Source organism: Lytechinus variegatus, chromosome 6, assembly GCF_018143015.1.
Source record: "Lytechinus variegatus isolate NC3 chromosome 6, Lvar_3.0, whole genome shotgun sequence".
Lineage (NCBI taxonomy): Eukaryota > Metazoa > Echinodermata > Echinoidea > Temnopleuroida > Toxopneustidae > Lytechinus > Lytechinus variegatus.
This window is the reverse complement of record NC_054745.1, coordinates 23,641,157-23,663,576: the sequence shown is the minus strand read 5'-3', so window position 1 is coordinate 23,663,576 and position 22,420 is coordinate 23,641,157. Positions and strand designations below refer to the sequence as shown.

The 22,420-nt window shown below is 37.6% G+C and overlaps 2 protein-coding genes across 2 annotated transcripts; both read right to left on the bottom strand.

Moving 5' to 3' along the window:
• Positions 1-1,134: 1,134 nt before the first annotated feature.
• On the bottom strand, positions 1,135-12,286 carry LOC121417642 (monocarboxylate transporter 14-like). Its single transcript, XM_041611380.1, has 4 exons — positions 12,116-12,286; positions 3,538-3,678; positions 2,125-3,081; positions 1,135-1,271 (listed from the first exon to the last, which is right to left on the bottom strand). Exons 1-4 carry the CDS (start codon positions 12,192-12,194, stop codon positions 1,135-1,137), a joined length of 1,314 nt encoding a protein of 437 aa, XP_041467314.1. The 5' UTR covers positions 12,195-12,286.
• A 7,945-nt stretch (positions 12,287-20,231) lies between these two features.
• On the bottom strand, positions 20,232-21,530 carry LOC121417641 (mucin-22-like). Its single transcript, XM_041611379.1, has one exon. It carries the CDS (start codon positions 21,528-21,530, stop codon positions 20,232-20,234), a length of 1,299 nt encoding a protein of 432 aa, XP_041467313.1.
• Positions 21,531-22,420: the final 890 nt, after the last annotated feature.

Below are 22,420 nucleotides of genomic sequence, written 5' to 3'. Positions count from 1 at the left end.
CGAATGAAACCAGCAAAAAAATGTTAACGTTTTACTCCCACAGTGCGTTAATAACCAACGACAAGAGAGAAAGGGAAAGAGAGAATGGTGAAATGTATGGAAGCTTAAAAGTGCCACCGAGAATTCAACATCATGAGAGCAAAAGGTCAGATGACAAGATCCCGGATCTCATCAAGTCCACATCTTTTAGAAGAGATGATCAGATAACAAGATCCCGGATCTCGTCATGTCGACATCTTTTAGAAGAGATGACCAAATGACAAAATCCCGGATCTCGTCAAGTCGACATCTTGTAGAAGAGATGATCAGATGACAAGATCCCGGATCTCGTCATGTCGATATCTTGTAGAAGAGATGATCAGATGACAACATCTTCTATCTTGTCATGTCTACATCAAGTGGAAGAGATGGTCAGATGTCTTGATCTCGTAACTCGTCTAAATCTCTTCTAAAGGATGTCGATCTTCTATCTTGTCATGTCTACATCCAGTGGAAGAGATGATCAGATGTCATGATCTCGTAACTCGTCTAAATCTCTTCTAAAGGATGTCAACATGACGAGATCCGGGATCATGTCATCTGATCATCTCTTCTACAAGATGTCGACATCCGGGATCTTGTCATCTGATCATCTCTTCTAAAAGATGTCGACATGACGAGATCCGGGATCTCGTCATCTGATCTATTGCTATCATGATGTCGACTTCCCAAGGTAATTATCTCAACATCTCGGTGGCACTTTTAAGCTTCCATAGTATCTTGGCGGAAATGAGCCTAGTAGACTCTGTAGTGTTGTAGTCTACATACACAGACCCTTATTGAAAGTTTGACAATTGGATCATCGCACCAAAACCCTAAAAATATAGAACTTGCTTAAGTACACAAGACATTGTAGGCTTTGCATTTAAACCCGTTAACTCGAGCGAAGGGCTTGACCACCGTGAACGTTATTCCTTTTTGTAGCTTTGAAGACAAAATACATTATATGAATAATGATTATTCAAAAAAATATCGAAAAAATGTCTCTGCTCTCGGATATGACGAGTCATCTGCATTTAACCCATTGCCTCCTGGAATAAGGTGACCCCTGTACAAATCCTATGTGACTCGCAATTTATAATTTAACAGATTGAATCAAGATGATTGGGCTCTGTCGTTTCGTTGTTTGATCAAGATGGCTACAAAGGCAAGATTGCAGACAGCGCAGGCGTGAATACAGCCGTTGATGATGAAAACTTTCGTGAATGACTGCGTGACATCATACAGATAGCCTGGAATAAATGATATGAAATAGCGTTGAAAATAAATCTTACTTGTGACGTCAAACTCCCAAAGCGCTTTTCCCTAGAGGCTAGAGGAATATGCGTAGATTCCATTTTAAGATGTTGAAACAATTGCCTTGCATGTGTCGTTGATCTGTAGCTAGCGCATGTCTGACAACTCATTTTCACGGACTCCTATATCCTTAAGGGGGGCGCTGTAAGATTACATAATGACGTCATATGCATTAGGCCTCTTAACTTTCTATAATGAGCAGGAGGCTGTAAGATTATGTAACGATGTCATATTACTTTGGATGCATTATTTTGAGTGCACAAAAATATATCCTGTGTTCGTCTACTAGGTGCCCTCACCTTGCTAAATAATGTACATCTGTCCTTGCGTATTAGACCCCGTTCCCATCTACTTTCTCAAACTTTTTCCGTGAAAACAATTTCAACATAGTAATTTTAATGGGAACAGTCAACTTAAATGGTTTTCCTAACCAGTTTGGGGAAACCCCCTCGCGATGTGTACGTCAAGACCGCATTGGTTCTTGAACTGGTTTAAGGACACAACCGTTCTTCGAGAACCAATCTTCGCACGGATCAACGAGATTGTGTACAGGTTGCGTGGTCTACTTAGTACACACTATCTGTAGAATGCTTACGCTGGAGTATCATTTTCGCACGAAACATGTGAACCACGAGGAGTGTTCTTTAGCAACAAGGCAATATCGCGTGAAATGGTAATGGAAACCAGGTTAGGAGATTGTGATGAGAACGCTTGTGGAGCGATCTGCTAAACTTGTTTCATGGGTTTAAACCACTTCAAGAAAGTATATGATAATGGGGTCTTACTTACCTGAGAATGTTCCTGCAGCCGTCGCCCCCAGTCCTCCCAAGAACGAACTAAGAGCAATGGAAGCGCCGAAATTCGCGTCGTTAAAGATGGCATCTTTGTACAGACTTCCTGGAACGCAATCCACTATGAAGAAACTGTATCCCTGGACGAAGGCCAGCACGGCTCGTACTCCGTAAGACGAGCCGATAAAGTCTAGCAGGAGGGATGCCGTGCATACCACACCCGTTGCAATGTAGAATGCATACACTTGGAGTTCTTTGTGGATGATTATTAACAAGAGGGTCCGACCGATGATTCCTCCGATGCCACCTATTGTAGAGAGGAAGATGGCCTTGGAGGGTGGGATGCCGAGTTGTTCAGCGTGAGGAACAAGAAAGAGCATCCAAGTGAAGGTCAAGTAGTAAATGAAGAAATGGAGTGGTAAGGAGAAGAGGTATATGGATTCGTTAAAAATCCCGAACGACTGCTTACAAGACTGAAAGAAAGAACGTATCCAGGTTGATCCTGCTTTTTGTAGTTTGTCCTGCTTCCCAATTGTCAACATCTTGGTTTTAATCAATCGTGTCCGATCGCCTTCGTCTTCAGAAGGTTCTTCATCCTCCCCTCCGTCTAGAAATGCGCTACATTCATTTGGGGATATCATTCCAGCGGTACTACTCTGCCTTTCGGCCATGTCAGCTTTGTTTTCCCCTTCGCTCATAGTGTTGGTAGTGTTTTCTCTAGGAGCCTTTCGTAATGTTGCACCGCAGGCAACAAGATTAAGGGTAAGAGCTCCGAGGATGATATAGGCGCCAGAATAGCCGTACGCTACCAGAGATCGTTCCGTTATAATTGGTAATAGGATTGACCCAGCAGTGTAGCCGTATAGCGAGATGCTATTTGCAAAAACAAAGTTCTCTGGGAAGAACTCATTCAATACAAGAACTGTTGGCATGTAAGACATTGATAACCCTGCACCTGAATGGGACCAAAAACAATAACATGAAATAATAATGTAATTATAATGACTGGTCTTGAAAGAGAAATCACATAATATTCTTCGGGGATATTGCCCATATAGTCGAGGCGAGAGCTCCACGTACGTTGGTCTAGCGAGGGTCCATTTTCATAAATATTTACATACTGTAAGACAGGTGATCAAAATGACGCGGATCTAGGATCTCGTCATGTCTCCATCCTGTGGGAGAGATAATTAGATAACGAGAGCTTGGACCCATGATCATAATCATCTTATTGTCTCTTCTTAAAGATGTACACATGACGAGATCCATGAACTTGTCATCTCATCTTGTTTTCCAAGGATTGTAGACGTGACGAGATGATTATTTGAACATCTGGGTGGCACTAATTATGATATAATATTCCATAGACGACTAATAGTAGAATAAATACGAAAAGCAAAGGCAGACCTACCTGATAAAGCGAGTAAGACCCCGACAACGACTATATTTGTAAAGAAGGAGCACGCTATCATACAAGTTCCACAGAGCAGTCCACCAATCATTGCGATTACTCGACGGTTCATCTTCTTGAGACACATTATTACAATAGGACCTTAGAAGTTGACCCCCAAAACATGCAAAAGGAAACACAACGATAACTTTGATATGAGACATGGTATGATTACTCTACCACAATCCACTTACAACTACTGCTACTACTATTTCTATTACTACTATTACCACCTCCACCACTACCACTAGTACTACTACTACTACTACTACTACGACTACTACTACTACTTCCACCACTACTACTTCAACTACTACTACTACATATACTACTATAACTATTGCTACTACTTGATACTACGACTGCTACTAACTAATGATAATGCTAATAATGATATTAATAATAATAATAATAATGCAACTACTACTACTTCTACAAGTAGCATTATATAGTAGTAATAATAATAATTGTTGATGCTGCTGCAACTACTATTACTATTATACTGCTGCTGCTGCTGCTGCTGATGCTACATGTACCACACTACTACTGCTGATGCTGTCACATCGTTTACGGCTGCTTCTGCTAGTACTATACTACGACTACTACTAACTAATGATAGTAATAATGATAATGATAATAATAATGATAATGATAATAGTAATGATAATATTGCAACTACTACTACTTCTACAAGAGGTATCAAAAAAAAGTTTACACTTTGAAAAAGCCCTGGGAATTCAAAATATACAACATGTGGGTATTTTTTGACGTATAATCGTGGGTTTGGGTCTCATCTATCCCATGAAAGTAAAATGTTACACTTGAGTGAGCACCTTCCATTTTTGTAAAGCGCACATTAATCTGTTTGCGCAGAAATGCTCGCATTCACGCTGTGTTAAGGGGAAAGAGCGAAATCAAACTTACCTTGCGAAACATTTCTCATACATTTCCCTTGCACTTTTAGCCAATATAAATAAAACAGATACATTCAAGCGTTTTTGCCACCCAAATTAAAAATTCAACACTTAGTGAGCACAACACTTACCTTTTTGTGCCAGCTGGATCTCAGAACATAAACGAATCTGAACAAAAGTCTATATCAGACATCTCCAGCATTTTTTACTAAGTTTTTTATCATTTAAAGTGGGTTAAATTTTATTTTTCATTTAATACTTGATTTTCTACACTTTTCCCAAGCTTGGCAATGATTAACAAAATTGGAATCAAGCCTAAGCCACTTTAAGTATATCACAGCTCAGTGTAAAGCAAATGCCGTTACGATGGCCTCGGTGTGTGGGAGAGCGGGATGGGGCGCAATGCACTCTACGAAGTGTTTTGAGCAAGGAAACAAGTTAAAAAGGTAAAAGATATCTTCAAATCAATTTTACTAGCTAAATTCCATGTGTTTTTCATGATTAAGGTCTACTTTTATTCGCATAAATATTTTAAAGCTCTGCGCAAATCATTTTCACTAACTTTTCAAAAGTAAGTGGTGCTCACTCAAGCGGAAATATTTTTCGACAGTTACATCGTCATTTGCTCAAATGGATCTGCACCAATTTTAAAATGTGGAAAAATATTCAGGATATTACAGGATTCTTTCTAAGTGTAAACTTTTTTTTGATACGCACTGCATACATGGTATAGTAGTAATAATAATTGTTGCTGCTGCTGCAACTACTACTATTGCTACTACTACTACTACTATTACTGCTCCACCTCCTACTAAAACATATTATACAATGACTACTAATTCTTCTTCTACTACTACTTCTACTACTACTACTACTGCTGCTACTACTACTACTACTGCTACTACTACTACTTCTACTACTACTATTACTGTACTGCGGCTGCTGTTGCTACTACACTACTAGTGCCGGTGCTAATACTACTACTACTACTACTTCTACCACTACCAATAATACTACTACTACTTCTCTACTACTACCGCTGCTACTGCAGCACCTATGGCTCTTTTATACTGTGCGTATAAAAAAACGGGACAGTTTTAAAAAAAATTGTAAAATTTTTGTTTCAAATTATGATATCTTTATTTTGATGATAATAGATGCTCTGAAATCTTATCTTTGAAATGCCATTTAGGAAAATAGATTTTGTTCATGCTTGAGTGAACAGGGGACGTTTTTGTCGGGTTTCAAAAAGAGGCTTGCGCCAAAATGGCAGAAATGAGAAATTTGATGATCAGACTTCTTGCTATAATCAGCAGACTTCTTCTTAACCTTTTTCATTATCTTTGCCATGCTTTTCGAATTGTGCTGTCAAATTTCATTTACCAAACCAACCTCGAGACCTTAGAGATAAGACGCAATGAAACCTGTCTCAAATTTGGCGAATCCCTCTTAAAGTCTGACACTTTCCGTCACTGGCTCCCTAAGAAAAGAAGGGAGACTAGATGGAATTTGCGGAATAACAGTAGTAATATGTTGACACAATTCAAATGTCGCACTGAACGATATAGATCAAGTCCAATTCCTTTCCTTGTGTCAATTCTGAATGAAAATAAAATGAACTGAATAGTAATACAGAGGGGTCCGTTGACTATAAAACACAATGTCTGTATTGTCCTCGATTGAGCCACCTCCTCCTTTTGAATCCTAAGATTCTGCAAAATTGTATTTATATTTATGTCATTTGTTTGCATTTTATTAACTGAACATGTTAAATATAAAAGTCAATGTTTACAACTATTTTACTTACTTTAGACCCACTGGACAGTTAATAATATATACATACATCCAAAAATTCTCGATCCTTTTAATGTACTCACTAACTCACCCATAAATTGGACCTTCATTTAAAAAAAATAATCCATTTAAGTACGAGTTAACCCATCAAATGGACATGTATATTGTATTACCAGTTGTGAGAATTATGTTTTCTATTCGCAATTGTCTGCCTCCCTCGCTTTATCTTCTTATACCTTGTATAGCTCTGACTACCCTTTTTTCTTATTTATTTGATTCACCCGCTCTCTCACACTTTCTCATACACTCCATCTTGTTTCACCTCCCCCCCTCTCCTATTATTTTTCTCCCGACTCTCTTTCACGATCATTCGTTTGTTTCCCCTCTCAATTTATTTCTCTTTTGTAAGTGCTTATTGTACCTATACTTCTTAATAGTTAATTGTAATACATATTTGAAATTTGTTACAGGCCACCTATTGTGTAAACATTGTTACTTCAGTTCAGAATTTCTGCTATTGTAATAATGTTTTGTATTTTAATCATTTTATCCAGTACTTTGTAAATCATTTTGTATCTGTTTGCTCGAAATAAAAAATACCATTATTATTATTATTATTTACAAATTATTTATTCACTTGAACTATTTTTTTTTCATCAAAACTTCTTTAACCTTTGAATTTTCCTTCATAAGAAAGAAAAGAAGACTTTTGTCAACCCAAGCAAGAAGATTTGCAAGACGTTAATTGGGAGAACTTGTTATTATTCAAATCGTATTTTATTATGTGAAAAAAATTATGTTATGGTACCTTTAAAAAACATGAATCATATTTCCAAGGGGATTTTATTCCTTGACCAAGTTTAATCATGTGCTTGACAGATCAAACAGGAAAGGATTCATGTCTTTTAATAGCAATGGTGTATTGAGTCAATTTTGAAGGAGCTAGATATGGCAGATCGGATAAAATGTATTCAAAAAATTGTGAGCGAGCGAAGCAAGCAAGCAAAAATTTTCCCTTTTTAATATCAAATTTTGTGCCAGATTTTGACATTATATTTAGAAAATAAATTATGTTTCACTTTCTATCTTTCCTATAATTCCCTTTCCACTTTTTTTATTTGGGGAACACTCCGAGCTCCCGCCCATCTGTATGCTACTGTTCAAAGGCACCATAACCTTTGCAGCACACAATGAAAGGAGTAAAACAAATACACGCTTTTCCATACTTCGGTTTAAACATATTTGTTTTTGCTTAAAGAATAAATATTGAAAGCTAAAAGAGAACATATCAAAAAGAAACAACAGAACAATTCAGGCAAATAAACATATTTGAAAATGAATTTTGACCGCATAATTCGAAAATTATGGCAAAGATAATGAAAAGGTTAAGAGGAAGTCCGATCATCATATTTATCATGTTATGCTATTTTGGCACAAGCCTCCTTTTTAACCCCACATACATTTTGTGTTCGCTCAAGCATGAACGAAATTATTTTTATGGCATTTGAAAGATAAGACTTCAGAGCACCTATTAACACCAAAATATAGATGTCATAATTTGAAACAAAAATTTCATAGACTTTTCAAATCTGTCCCCCTTTTTGATACGCACCGCAGACCACAATGTACACACTCTACTGCGCTTGATACTTATTACAAGGCTGTAGGAGAACCACCATACAGTACAGGCGCAAAAGCGCTCAATAAATACATCCTTATCTGGGTCGAGTGCATAGGAAAACACGCCATGGCTGGGATTCGACCCCACGTCCCTCTGACTGATAGACGACAGTAGTATAACCACTAGCTCACAACGCCCTCTTTTACTACGATATATTTATAATACTTCTACACAGCAAAAACTGTGGTGTTAACCGGTGTACATAGAGCCGACCACACATACACCGGTGTTAAATTGGTGGTGCTAGTTTTACACCTATAGGTGTTATTACAACACCTTTGGTTGTTACATTTACACTCTTGGGTGTTATGTTCAATCTATAGGGTGTGATTTTAACACCTCATGGTGTGGTCCTCTATTAACACCAATTGATGTCAGTTTTAACACCACAGTTTTTACAGTGCAGCCTACCCCCCCCCCCCCCCCCCCTCCCCCGATTTGCCATTGGTTGTGGGTCTTTCTGGGTTTTATTTTACTAGCCTAATATATATATTTTTTTAAGCGAAAGCGTTGGCAATACCGGTCTAAGATATGGCAAAATTTAGAAATATCATGTTTTCGCTAATTTCACTTAAATTATATAGACAGGACTGTGCTACCATGTATCCCTGCATTCATGAACTTTCTCCCTAATTTGTTGATCCCACTAACCTAACTTCATCTCTCAATCTTGATTCCATAGAATATGTATGAATAAAGCAATCTCCAAACAGAGGCGTCGATCCTGGGGAGCAGGGAGGGGGGCGATCGCCCCACCAATGAAAATATTGCGGGCCAAACATATCGTTTTGCCCCCTCCCCCAATAATTCCGCATATGCAAAATATAAAATAAGATAGTAATGTTACACAGAAATCAACAAGCGAGATCGAGATACACAACTTGTTCTTAATTTCAAATCTTGCTCAAAATGTCCGCTTTTCAGATTGGAATATGAAAATTTTCAGCTCGCGTTTTGATCTCGCATCATTTCTGTAGCAAAAACTAAACCTCAAAAGAACTCCAGCTTGGATTTGCAATAATCTTTTGTTGGATATATATCTTGTTCTTTATTGAAAACGTCCTTTAAACAAATCATGAAAAAGGGGATAATAACAAAAAAAAAAGTTTGCATACACAGCAACACCGCTACGGAACATACGTTAGAGGAATTAGGTATTAAATCAAATCTCCACTTTTGGAAGCACTGGCGTAAATCCCGGGGGGATGGGGGGATATATCCCCCCACACTTTTCGAGGAGGGGGTGATGGCCTGTACAAACATCCCCCCCCCCCCACTTTTTACGAAAGAAATTAAAAAAATAAATCACAAGAGATTGTTGCTTTACTGGTGAAAATTCTTCCTAAAATACCGCTTAACAAATAAAACAATATTATTGAATCATAAAATGCAAATAAAGAGTCAGTTCACCATTTCCAAACGAAATACTTATGTCCTTATTATAACATTGAAGAGAAACCCTCGTTTCTTCCAATTCATCAATGTTGGGGTCTTTGGGAAGGGATTAAGATGGAAAGTCAATTTTTTTTAATGTAATCTCTAATAAAACCATTGAACCATCATGGGGTAAGAAAAATAATAATATTGGAGGGGCATTTGCCATATGGACATACAGTCTCGTAACTACGGGGGGTATATACCCACCCTCTCCATCGGCGGACCCCCAAAAAGGGGAAAAGGAGGAAAGAGGGAGAAAGGAAGAGAAATGTAGTGGGGGAAAGAAGAAAATATTATTTATTATTATGTTATATTATATCATAATTATGTTATGTTACATTACATAAGAAACATTTTTATCATAACTTTATGAAACATAATTTGCCCAGGGCCTACGTCTTCATTGTTCTTGGTGCTCGCATTGTCTATTTTACGAGATATTTAATCCTGAAGTACTAAAACATCCCGTTTTCAAGTCAATATAAACCAAATATATTTCCTAGCACTTGAGTTATTATTGTTTTATGTAGTGACATATGCTTCTTTTATATGACTCGAGTGATTGCCCCATGTTTAGGTCTTCGTATATATGAAACATTTCCTGTCCGTGAATACGTTCGCATTAGTGGATTGGTGAGATATGTCTGCTCTTCATGAATTCCTAATATCAGTCCTTAAAATGTCCCTTCTTCTGATCTGAATATCAAACATTTTCAGCTCGCGCTTCGCGCTCGCATCATTTGACTAATGAAATACGTATGGTCCCAGTTACTTCCTGCAAAGAAACCTTAGAATGCCCCACTTCAAGTCTAAGTTGTCTAAATTTTCAGCTCGCGCTTCGCGCTCGCAATATTTGATTAGTGAGATGCGTATGATAATCATGATTGCAATGACTACAAAAAGTGTTTCATGTGTTCAGATGTAATTCTAATAAAATCAGCAAGCGCTTGGCACTCGCATTAGATGACTATGGGGAGATATGCATACTCTTAATGGATTCCTAAAATATATTCCTTAAAATCTCGCTGTTTGGGGTCGAAATATGCGAAAATTTCAGCTCACGCTTCGCGCTCGCTTTATTTAGCAAGTCAGGTACCTATCGTGATTACACAAATTTGATTATAATGTCCCTTTTTATGTGTGAATATAAAAAAAATTCAGCTCGTGCTTCACGCTCGCATTATTTGATCATTGAGATACATATCCGTTTAATGAAATTGTCAAATGAGCGCCCTTCGCGCGCTCACTCAGTGATTCAAAATATTTGCTGGTGCCCCCATAATGCCGTGATCCACGGTACACCACTGTGGACATATCAATGACAATTCCTTGCATATCTAAATACATGATTGCATGATTGTAAAAAGTGCCAAAGTATTTCAGTCATCCCCCCCCCCCCCATCAACACGGATTTACGCCAGTGTTTGGAAGTCGTGATCAAGTTTGTCTATTTCCTTTGCAAGACAACACTTTCACGTCCTTGCTACATTTTAATAGAGCCTTAAAATCATAAATATTTAGAGGTTCGTTTTGAAATTTGCAGCCATATGATAGGCCTAATATTTAAAAAGATGGAATATATTTGTTGAAAATATTGGATGCCAAATATTTTCTGAATAGTAGAAGGTGCACTAATTTTTTTATTTATATGAGAAATAATTTCATCCAAGCCTGCTTTCGCTTTAGGGAATTCACACAATAAAATCTATATCATGGTCGTTGTTACAAAAGACACACAGGGGGTGTTTTCTCTTGAACCTGAATGTAAATTATTTTTGAAGGTGATTGTTTTATTAAATATAAAGAAAGTAGTTGCAAATGGGGTTAGCTTCAGTTTGGACCATTCCGAGAAAAACCATGTTTTTTATGCTCACTTATTACAATATTCTTATGAGGAACTAAATTGTCATAATGTACTGCCTTATCATGTGAACATAAAATTGGGTATAAAAGAAATCTACCTGTCCTCAATTTTTTTCTATTTATTTTTTAAAAAATTTATCATTGTGGACCTAACCCCTTTTGCAAGCCAATTTAAATTAATCCGATCTCTTTTGATCAAAAAAGTGATTTTTCTTTGCCACTTTCATTCACGTTTTCATTTGAATGTCAAATTTTCTTTGGTATCATCAGAGTAACTAAACATTTAGAGGTTTAAAGACAGAAAACAATGATAAATAGACCCAACCCCTTTTGAAAAATAAGTTCTTCAGAAGAGTTTTGTTGCAAAAGGGGTTGAGCCACTCCAAGAAATTCATTTTTCTTAATTCTCCCAAATTGGAATATTCTTATGCCAAACTGAATTTTCATGATATCTTACCATGAGAACAAAAAAAACTGGTTATAAAGGAAATCTACCTATCTTCATTATTTTTAAGGATATTCTTTTCCAAAAAAAATATGTGTGGATCTAACCCCTTTTGCAACTAAACTGAAATGGACCTGACCACTTTTGAAAAAAAAATTGCCATTTTAGTTCACTTTTTGATAGGAATTTCATTTTTTGTCTTTGGTATCATCTTACAAAGATACTAAAAATCTATTCATTGAGACATGAAAATCAAATTTGATGAAAAATGGACCTAACCCCTTTTGAAAGTGAGCTCTTCATATGTTGAAATAAAATGCGCTAAAGTAAGTACTTATGGTACACTTGAAATTGATCATAAATTTCACTATAATTGTTCAAGATTTTATTTTTAGATGTACTCACATAACATATACATAAGGGTAGACGGCATACTGCATATCAAACCAACGGTTGCATAGTCCGATTCCAGCCGCTTAACCATTGTCGGAATAAGGACACCGAACGATTTGGCAATCCCGGTGTCAATAGTTAGCACAACAAACTTGCTGAGAACTATGACGTATCCCCAGGAAGAGGAGGATTTCTTGCTCGACCTTTCTGTATCCATGTTAGCTTGCAATAAAGTTGATTTAGAAGAAGTGCATACATTATTCTGCTCTAATTTGAATAAGCTCCGCTCACTTGCGACCCCCCCCCCCCCCCCCCGCCTTCGGTACTTGTGAACGCGAGAGGGCAGTATTCACATCTGTACGTAAGATCGTATCTCTGTGTCTGCATTGCCCGTGTGATCGTTCAGCTATCATTCCGTTGCAGTACAAGTACGCGCTAAAGAGAAGAGACAAAATTTATGACAATTTTTGTGACAAAAGTTATGACATCCACCAGAATACCGATTTTGTCATATCTCTGAGATAAGATAAAATATGGAGATAAGACAATGTTCAGAATACCGCCCCAGAATACAGATTTTGTCATATCTCTGAGATAAGATAAAATATGGAGAAAAGACTCTGTTCAGAATACCGCCCCTGAACATTGTCTTTTCTCCATATTTTATCTTATCTCAGAGATATGACAAAATCGGTATTCTGGTGGATGTCATAACTTTTGTCACAAAAATTGTCATAAAATTTGTCTTATCTCTTTGGCGCGCACCAACAATACGCGGCTTTAATGCGCGTAATCCTTTTATACAAGCAAAGGATATGACAAAAGTTATGACAGGGGGTAGCAGTCATAAATTTTGTCATATCTTTTAGTACCAAATATTCCGATACCCTGCCGACTGAATGTCAAGCATATAACGATATCATTTAGATTAGATTGTGGTATTAGTTTCACTCATCATCCACGACAATTTTTAAAATTATTTTTTCATGCTACAATTAGTTAGGCCCTACATATTAATTTCTCTTTTTTTTCTCTGTTTTCCTTATTTTTCTACTTCTCCTTTAAAATCCTTCACAGCTCCCTGTCTCTCTTTGTAATTAAGCGCATCAATATTCGCGTAGTTGAGCGATGCCACCAACAGAATTGGGAATACCCCCTACCTGTCACGGGGCATTCCTATAGGCTAGAAGGGCTCCCACTGGGAACTAACGATGATTTTGATTGGATTGCTTCCGAAAAGATGGGCGGGAACTTTGAGAGATATGACAGGGAAAAGACAATGTTCAGAATACCGATTTATGACAATCATAGCGGTGTCACATCTCGGAGAGAAATGACAAAATTTATGACAAAAGTTATGACAGAGTTACAGAATACCACCCCTGGTGGATGTCATAAATTTTGTCTCTTCTCTTTAGCGTGCAGGAAAAATACGCGGCTTGAAATGCGCGTAATCCTTTTCTACAAGCAAAAGATATGACAAAAGTTATGACAGGGGGGTAGCAGTCATAAATTTTGTCATATCTTTTAGTACCAAATATCCCGATACCCTGCCGACTGAATGTCAAGCAAATAATTATATTATTTAGATTAGATTGTGGTATTAGTTTCATTCATTTTCCATGACAATTTTCAAAATTATTTTTTCATGCTACAATTAGTTGGGCCCTACATATTTATTCCTCCTTTTTTTTCTCTGTTTTCCTTACCTTTAAACTTCTCCTCTAAAATTCTTCACAGCTCCTTTCTCTCTTTGTAATTAAGCGCATCAATATACGCGTAGTTGCGCGATGCAAGCAACTGTTTGGGGGGTACGCCTTACCTGCCACGGGGCTTTCCTATTGGCTAGAAGGGCTCCAACTGGGAACTAACGATGATTTTAATTGGTTTGCTCCGAAAAGATGGGTGGGAACTTTGAGAGATATGACAGGGAAAAGACAATGTTCAGAATATCGATTTGTGACAATCATAGCGGTGTCATATCTCGGAGAGAAATGACAAAATTTATGACAAAAGTTATGACAGAGTTACAGAATACCACCCCTGAATACCGCCCCTGGTATCCTGTTCAAATATAATCGAATACATTCCGATTGGGATTGTCCTGATTGAATACGCGGTGAGGTAAAGATCTAGTACGAATATCACGATCAGATACTTGATTTACGACTATCTGGTACGTGCATGTACGTTTCGGATACGACCATCACGAACCGTTGTGGTTTGTTACAAAATGATGCAGACTGGGATCAAAAGTGAGACTGACTGACTCCAAGTGACCAAAGATTTCATTCTTTTCTTGACTTTCCAAAGAGTAACTACAGAATACTATGACTTAAAACCATTTATAATCGCAGGAATATGGAAACCCAAACAACAACCACAGAAATTCAAGAGATCTGCAGTCCGGCAGATTTTTTTTTATCGATTGTCCGTGGCAAAAAGAGAACATTTGTGCCAGTCTTCCCGACTCTTGAAGGTCATGTAGCATTCGAGAATCAAACAAGCTAAACATCACAGTTCTTTGGTTAAGTCTTGCAAAGGGTGACCCTATTAAGTAAGAGGTAATATTTTAGACAGACCCTCTCACCTGTCTTTAAATTACCAGATCGCAATAAAGAACCTACATTGCAAAATCTCCGGTGCTGATTTAACACCAGCCCGGAATCTATACATGTCTATGTCCACACCAGTGAAGTGTTAAGCAACACCAGTTTCGTTTTGGTCTAACACCAGATAGGTATTTATACAACTCCAATTATTATTAAAACAGTATCGGTTGATTCAAAAGTGGTGCTGTTTAAATAATTCTCTAGTGTGGACATTCCGGGCTGGTGTTAAATCAACACTGGGGATTTTGCAGTGCAAGCATGATCATGTTCTCCCTTTTTCATTGGCCAACATGTTCTCCCCCATCCCCAAGTCCATCATTTCAGGCGTAAGGTCGAATGTCCCTCATTTCATATTAAACTTCACTTTCAAAGCAGCACTTATATTCAGAGGCTCATTTAACTCGTTATACACTGCAAAATCGCTGGTGTTAATTTAACAACAGCCTAGTATCTACACCAGAGAGAAGTGCTGAAATAACACCGGTTTAGCATGTTTAGCACTATGCTAACACCAATTAGTGTTAAACTAATATCGATTTGATTCTGGTGTGGACTGATATAGAAGTAACCAGGCTGATGTTAAAGGAGAATGAAACCATTGGAACAAGATAGCTTGTGTGAAAACAGAAATATCAAAGAAACAAATCAACGAAAGTTTGAGAAAAATCGGACAAATAATGAGAAAGTTATGAGCATTTGAATATTGCGATCACTATTGCTATGGAGATAGCAAATTGACAATGCGACAAAGATGTGTGATGTCACTGATGAACAACTCTCCCCATTACTTTAGTATATATTTCACTTGAATTGCCTCTTTTATCACATCTATCCATAGATCATGTGTTCTTTCTACATGAGGGCATGTAATACTTGTTTTTTAAGAATACATAATGGATAAAGAGTTTGTATCATCGTAAGAAAAAGCAAAAAGAGACATTTTGAGGGTATTTTATAGTCCACCAAAGGGAAAGTTGTTCATCAGTGACATCACACATCCTTGTCGCATTGCCAATGGGAGGATCTCCATAGCATTAGTGATTGCAATATTCAAATGCTCATAACTTTCTCATTATTTGTCCGATTTTTCTCAAACTTTCTTTATTCTTATTCTTTGATTTTTCTGTTTCTACACAAGCCTATTTGTTCCAAAGGTTTCATTCCCCTTTAAATTAACACCGGTGTTTTTGCAGTGGAGTCGTAAGCCCCTCATTGGATACGCAATATTTGTTCTGTTGAAGGATATGGTGTCAGATGTGCCCCACCCTCCCCCCCCCCCCACCGGCTGTACACTTCTGTAAGATTAGCATTTCATAATTTACATGGTATTCGCATGAAACTATATAAACCCAGAGTGATTTTCCTCATAAATCATATTTTTCAAGTCAACCCCAACAAAAGGTTGTTTGGAATTAAAAGAGATAAATCTAACATGCATCATGCTGATAATTTCAGCAAAATCGGATGTAAAAAAAGATATATCATTTTCAAGATCGCTCAATAAAGAATATAAAAAAACATCCTGGAAGATATACAAATGAGGGGACTGATGACTTTACTCAGTCACTATTGTGAATTATTCTATTTTTTCATTGAATTCCTGTGAAACGAAGTAAATGATCTCCCTGAACATAAAAAAATGCCACTGATTTAACATTTTATGGTTAAGTCAAGTTGGTGTTTATTGACAAATCTGTAAAAATTTAAATATCGTACAATTCAAACAATAAACAACCAAAATAACTTTGAATGAGGGACATCATCGTCTCTCTCATTTGCATGTCATTGAGTCAGGCATATAACTTTTCTTTATGATAAGCGAAACTTCAAAATGTCATAACTTTCTTATTTTACGTTCAACTTTATGAAATGTTCAGCGATATTCTCAATGATTTTTTTGATTGATTCAACACGATATTTTCTGAGGTGGATTTGACCTATACTTTCTTTTTTTATTACTTATCAGGGATGAAGTATAATTGAACACACTTATTTACAACAATAATAGCGATTACAATTTACTCTGATTTGAAATCGTTTATTTATTACAGCAAACCATTCTAACCTAAACAGAGCATTGTTCATTCACATGTAGTAATGCAATCACTGGCAAAGATTACAAATTGGACTTTGACCCACACTTCTTCCCCCCCCCCCCCCGTTCTGTATTCCTTCCAGACTTTGGATTAAAAACTAAAATGGACACAAAATATACGTATTGAGGCAATTTGATTTGTACAAATGCAAACAAGTGTACAGGGGTATGTATGTACAAATACTACACGATTATTCTTTCGTTATCTAGATTATTAAGGGAGATCATTCTTAACAAGCTACATGAAGATAATTTCATACTTTCGGTCGCAAAGCTTTATGAAAGTTTAGGTCGTGGAAACGGATTTGGCGATTTCAATACATTTATGTAAAAAAATAAACATTTACAACATTTATGGACTTTATCGTTTGTATATTCCCAAAATTTAACCCTTTAGGCAAACACAGATACGATAAGTTGTCTGTATTAACTGTCAGAGAACCAGTTCAAAATTCGAAATTTGGGATCTCATTTTGTTTAAAGCGGATGCGAACTAACACCTTGAATGTTAGTGGTGGAGCGTTGTGGCCCAGAAGATTCGGTCTTCTGAATTTGAAACAGAGGGTGATGGGTTCGAATTCCAGCCATGGCGTAATTTCTTTCAGCAAGAAATTTATCCACATTGTGCTGCACTCGACCCAGGTGAGGTGAATGGGTACCAGGCAGGATTAATTCCTTGAATGCATCAGCGCTGAAAGGCAGCTCGAGCTAAAGCCGGGATAATAATAATAATAACAACGCGCCTCGGAATAGAATATTTCTAGATAGATGGCGCTATATAAATGCCTATTATTATTATTATTATGTATAGAACCTTTTTAGGTTCCCATCCGATAGTGAAACATTCTGAGCAGTGTATACCCGCTTGACTGATGTCACACTAACTTACCTACAGTGCATTCATTCCACAATAATCATGTAGAATAAACTCTTAACCTCTCAAAATGATGATGATAATAATAGTGTAACAATGTAGTCCAAAACATTCTCTGTATTATCTAAAAAAAAGGAATATTTCAACACCAGTTTAACACAGAGTCAATTAGAGACAAAAGTGTTGATCAGTTCACCCCACCCCTTAAAACTTAGACTCGTCCAAAATAAGTGCATTCGTCAGAACGAGTGAAGTATTCAGACTCGGTGCCCTCTTTGCTTTCGTCATTCAACTCGCACACACCGCCTATCTTCACGTAGTTAAATGACACACAGCTTGCATTGTCGTTGCACATCATAGCGCACCGTAACTGGCTAACCATTTGAACAACCTTCATCACGTGACCGGTAAGACAGTAGCCAATCAGATTTCGTTCACTGTCATCTGGCTGCCGTGAACAAGCTTGATTTGGTGTGTTGGTTTCGAGACTTAGATGCTGGATGAAATAGAGCGAAAAAATGAAAATAGTGACAGCGGGAGAATAAACGCAACGAAACTAGGGGTTTGAAAAATGTTAACTCCCCCCTCCCTCCCCACTTTGCCCCATATTATTTATTTTTTTCAAGAAATTAGAATTTCGAATGATTTATTATAAGAAGAGTGTAGTGGGTGTCATGATATACCATGTGTACTTACGTTGACATGCGTTGGTCATGAAAGGACCACCCAGTTTTTGAATAATATTTATCGTTTGTTATTGTCTTATTTGCTTGATAAACCAAAATGTCGGACAGTTTATTTTCGTCTAACAGTTCTTTCTTATTGTTGTTCTCTGCTTGAAAGGTTTTTTTTTCGTGGAGGAAAAAGATTTCCAAGTATACACCAACGTTTCTTTTACTTCTTATTTATTTATTATTTTTTAATTTTTTTGTGACGGGGGGGGGGGTAGTCTCCTAAACGGACGATACAAGAAAAGGGGACAGATCCCCCTCACCCCTTATAGCTATTAGCCAAAAGCAAGGATCTGAGAGTGAAAGTGCAGGGACGGCCCTTTCCTGCTCATAATTAGTTACCCAAGGCGCCTTCTTTGCGAGTAAAAAGCCCTTTTATTCTAATTAGCCCCATTTGCAGCTATAATAATAATAATAATAGGCATTTATATAGCGCCATCTATCTAGAAATATTCTATTCCGAGGCGCGTTGTTATTATTATTACCCCGGCTTTAGCTCGAGCTGCCTCTCAGCGCTCATGCATTCAAGGAATTAATCCTACCGGGTACCCATTCACCTCACCTGGGTCGAGTGCAGCACAGTGTGGAGAAATTTCTTGCTGAAGGAAATTACGCCATGGCTGGGATTCGAACCCACGACCCTCTGTTTCAAAGTCAGGAGACTTATCCACTGGGCCACAACGCTATGCCAACTACAATGATCATTGAGAGATATATAATTATCTTGATTGGTCACTATTAATATTTAAGTACATACGGTTGATATAACGCTATATACTAGCGATTATCACACAATTATATCTCCAACAACCATGACCGAGTAAGCCGATGACTTGTGAATAATTAATTAATCTGACTGTCCAATTGATTTGATAAATGATAGAATTCAACTGATCGCTTCCGTTCATCTTACATCAGCCTGATACATATCATTAAAAGAAAAAAAAATGAAATGATAATCGCCTTTTCTACTTTTAAAAAAAAATAAATTTAAAAGGAAATCCTACAAACTCTCTTTAATAAGTACACTGTAAAAAATGCTATTTTAGCACTTTCAGTGCTTGTACAGTGACTGCACTACGAGTGCTGATTTTCTAGTTCAAATTTAAAAGAAATTAGAAAATCAGCACTCGTAGTGGAGTCACTATCACTTTAGTGCTAATTAAACACTGAAAGTGCTAAATTCGCACTTCATTTTTTACAGTGTAAATACCGCTCTCAAATCTTATCGGCGTCATGCTGAAGACGAAGTAAAAATGTTGGAACTTACTAATGAAGACTAAAGGGGCTTTTACAATTACTCGTACCATCGTTTGCGATCATTTCGGCACAATGTATGTTGCACAGAATCGCAACGGTTGTAAGCTTTCGCACCACCAATTGTAAAAAGGGCTTAAGGCAGAGGGAGCGGAACCGATGGTGCTTTGGTGGTTTTTAAGGGTTTAAAAAAGTTAGTGGTAATAATGATCATGTGATTGATTGATTGATTGATTGATCGATTGATTAATTGATTGATTTTATTCGTCAAGAATATCACAGGAGATTACAATGAAATTAAAGAATACCTTGACAGGATAGCCCATGAAAGCCTAAAGGCTTATTTCCAATGGGGTCCTATATGTGAATGGGTTTTGCATGTCCAGCACCCCTCGCCTTTCGCCTAGAGCCATACCACCCCCCCCCCCATTTTTAAAAACCATTCCGCGGCCCCTGCCAGGCACCCTGATTGAGAGATGTATGCTGTACCTTGGATGGTAGGAGCTTTCGGTGTTAGAACCTGTGTGGTTGACCCTTGTGTAGTTGTTTCTGTGGTTGTTTAAAATTTGTTGGTTGGTTTTTGCGCTCTTGGACTTTGTGAAGTTGTACCTTGTGTGGATTCACCTTGGGTGGTTGCACCTTTGGTTGTTGGACCTTGTGTACTTGTACATTGTGTGTTTGAACCATGTGTGGTTGGAACTTGTGTGGTCGTACCTTTGGTTGTTAGACCTTGGCTGGTTGGAGCTAGTGTGGTTGTTCCTTTGGTGATTGGAACTATGGCGATGTGGCCCAGTGGATTGTACCCTGGGTTGTTTAATCTTGTGTGGCTGTACCTTCGATTGTTGGAAATTGTGTTGTTGTGCCTTATGTGGTTGAGCCTTGTTCGACCTCGTGTGGTCGTAACTTTGGTTGTATGACCTTGAGCTTTTGTACATTGTATGTTTAGTCCTTCAGTGGTTATACCTTTGGTGATTGTTTCACTGGTGGTGGTAACTGCTGTGGTATGACCTTGGATAGTTGTACCTTGGGCTGTTGCAGTTTGTGTGGTAGCACATTGGGTTGTTGGAAATTGTGTGGTGTAACATTCGGTTGTTGGACCTTTGATGGTTGTTCCCTGTGTGGTTGTAACTTGGTTGGTTGTACTTTGTGTGGTAGTACCTGATGTGGTTCTATCTTGGGTAGTTGGACCTTTGGTGGTTGGATCTTGTGTGGCCGTACCTTCGATTGTTAGAAATTGTGTGGTTATACATATTGTAGTTGAAACTTTGGTGGTGGGGGTAGTTGTACCTTGGGTGGATGAACCTTGTGTGGTTATACCTTGGATGGTTAAACCTTGTATGGTTGTACCTTGTGTAGTTGAACCTTGTGTGGTAGTACCTTGGGTGGTTGAACCTTGTGTGGTTGTACCTTGTGTAGTTGAACCTTGTGTGGTAGTACCTTGGGTGGTTGAACCTTGTGCAGTCGTACCTTGGGTGGTTAAACCTTGTGTGGTTGTACCTTCTTTAGTTGAACCTTGTGTGGTAGTACCTTGGGTGGTTGAACCTTGTGTTGCTGTATCTTGGGTAGTTGTACCTTGGGTGGTTGAACCATGTGTGGTAGTACCTTGGGTGGTTGAACCTTGTGTGGTAGTACCTTGTGTAGTTGAACCTTGTGTGGTAGTACCTTTGGTGGTTGAACCTTGTGTGGTAATACCTTGGGTGGTTGAACCTTGTGTGGTAATACCTTGGGTGGTTGAACCTTGTGTGGTAATACCTTGGGTGGTTGAACCTTGCGTGGTTGTACCCGGGAATGCTGAAAATTGTGTGCTGGTCTGTTGGGAAGAAAAATTGTGTGCTTCAGTTGCAAAATATTTTAACATATTTCCCTCAAAATTATTGCTGGATACGTTCTGACTTCATCATTTCCGTAAAAAAAAAGTATATAAGCTTATCGGTCACCAGATAGGGTTTCCCCACCACATCCCCTACTGGACCATACTAAATCACTTCATTGCAGAAAATGGTCGGAATCACAAATTTATAACAATGAAATATTTTTCAAAGAAAATAAACGCAAGTAAACATTTATTTTCTTCCAAAAAATGTTACATTTTTTCCTTCAAATTGCCGAACTGCATAAACAAGAATGGCAAAGCGTAATTCCTGTAGGCCTGACGACATTAAGACGCGTTGCTGCTATGTTCCACAATGAGCCTCAAAATGCCTATAGATAGATTGTTTCAAGAATCTTTATATCGATTGCAAATGATAGATTTAAGGTCTTCAAATCAATCATAAGTCTAGAAATTCATTGAAAATTTGCAATTGATCGGTAGTATATGTTTCTCTTACAGTATTAACAAGTACGAATTGATTTAGGTCAGTAAGAATTGAATTATCATTTCCCACTTTGCAACTACTAAAAGTTGCGATTCATTGCAAATATTTTCTTCAAACATCCACTTTCAAATTTCTATTTGAAGGGCGGATTTTATTGCCTCTTATTTTGATGGGCTAAGTACAGGCTATAGATGAGAAATAAGGCACTGAATATGAGAGATGTTGTAAAAATAAACGTTCGAACTGTTTTAATGCTAATCAAGCATTCCCCTCTGGCCTACATCTTCGGACCAGTTTTAATTATTGTGATTCATGTTCATAAGTTTGATTATCCATTTACCTTTTTTCATTATTCTGTTATCACCTTGTTAGTTTTATGTACGTTTTCCATAATTCGATATTTGTATGATAGGTTACATCTAATAGATAA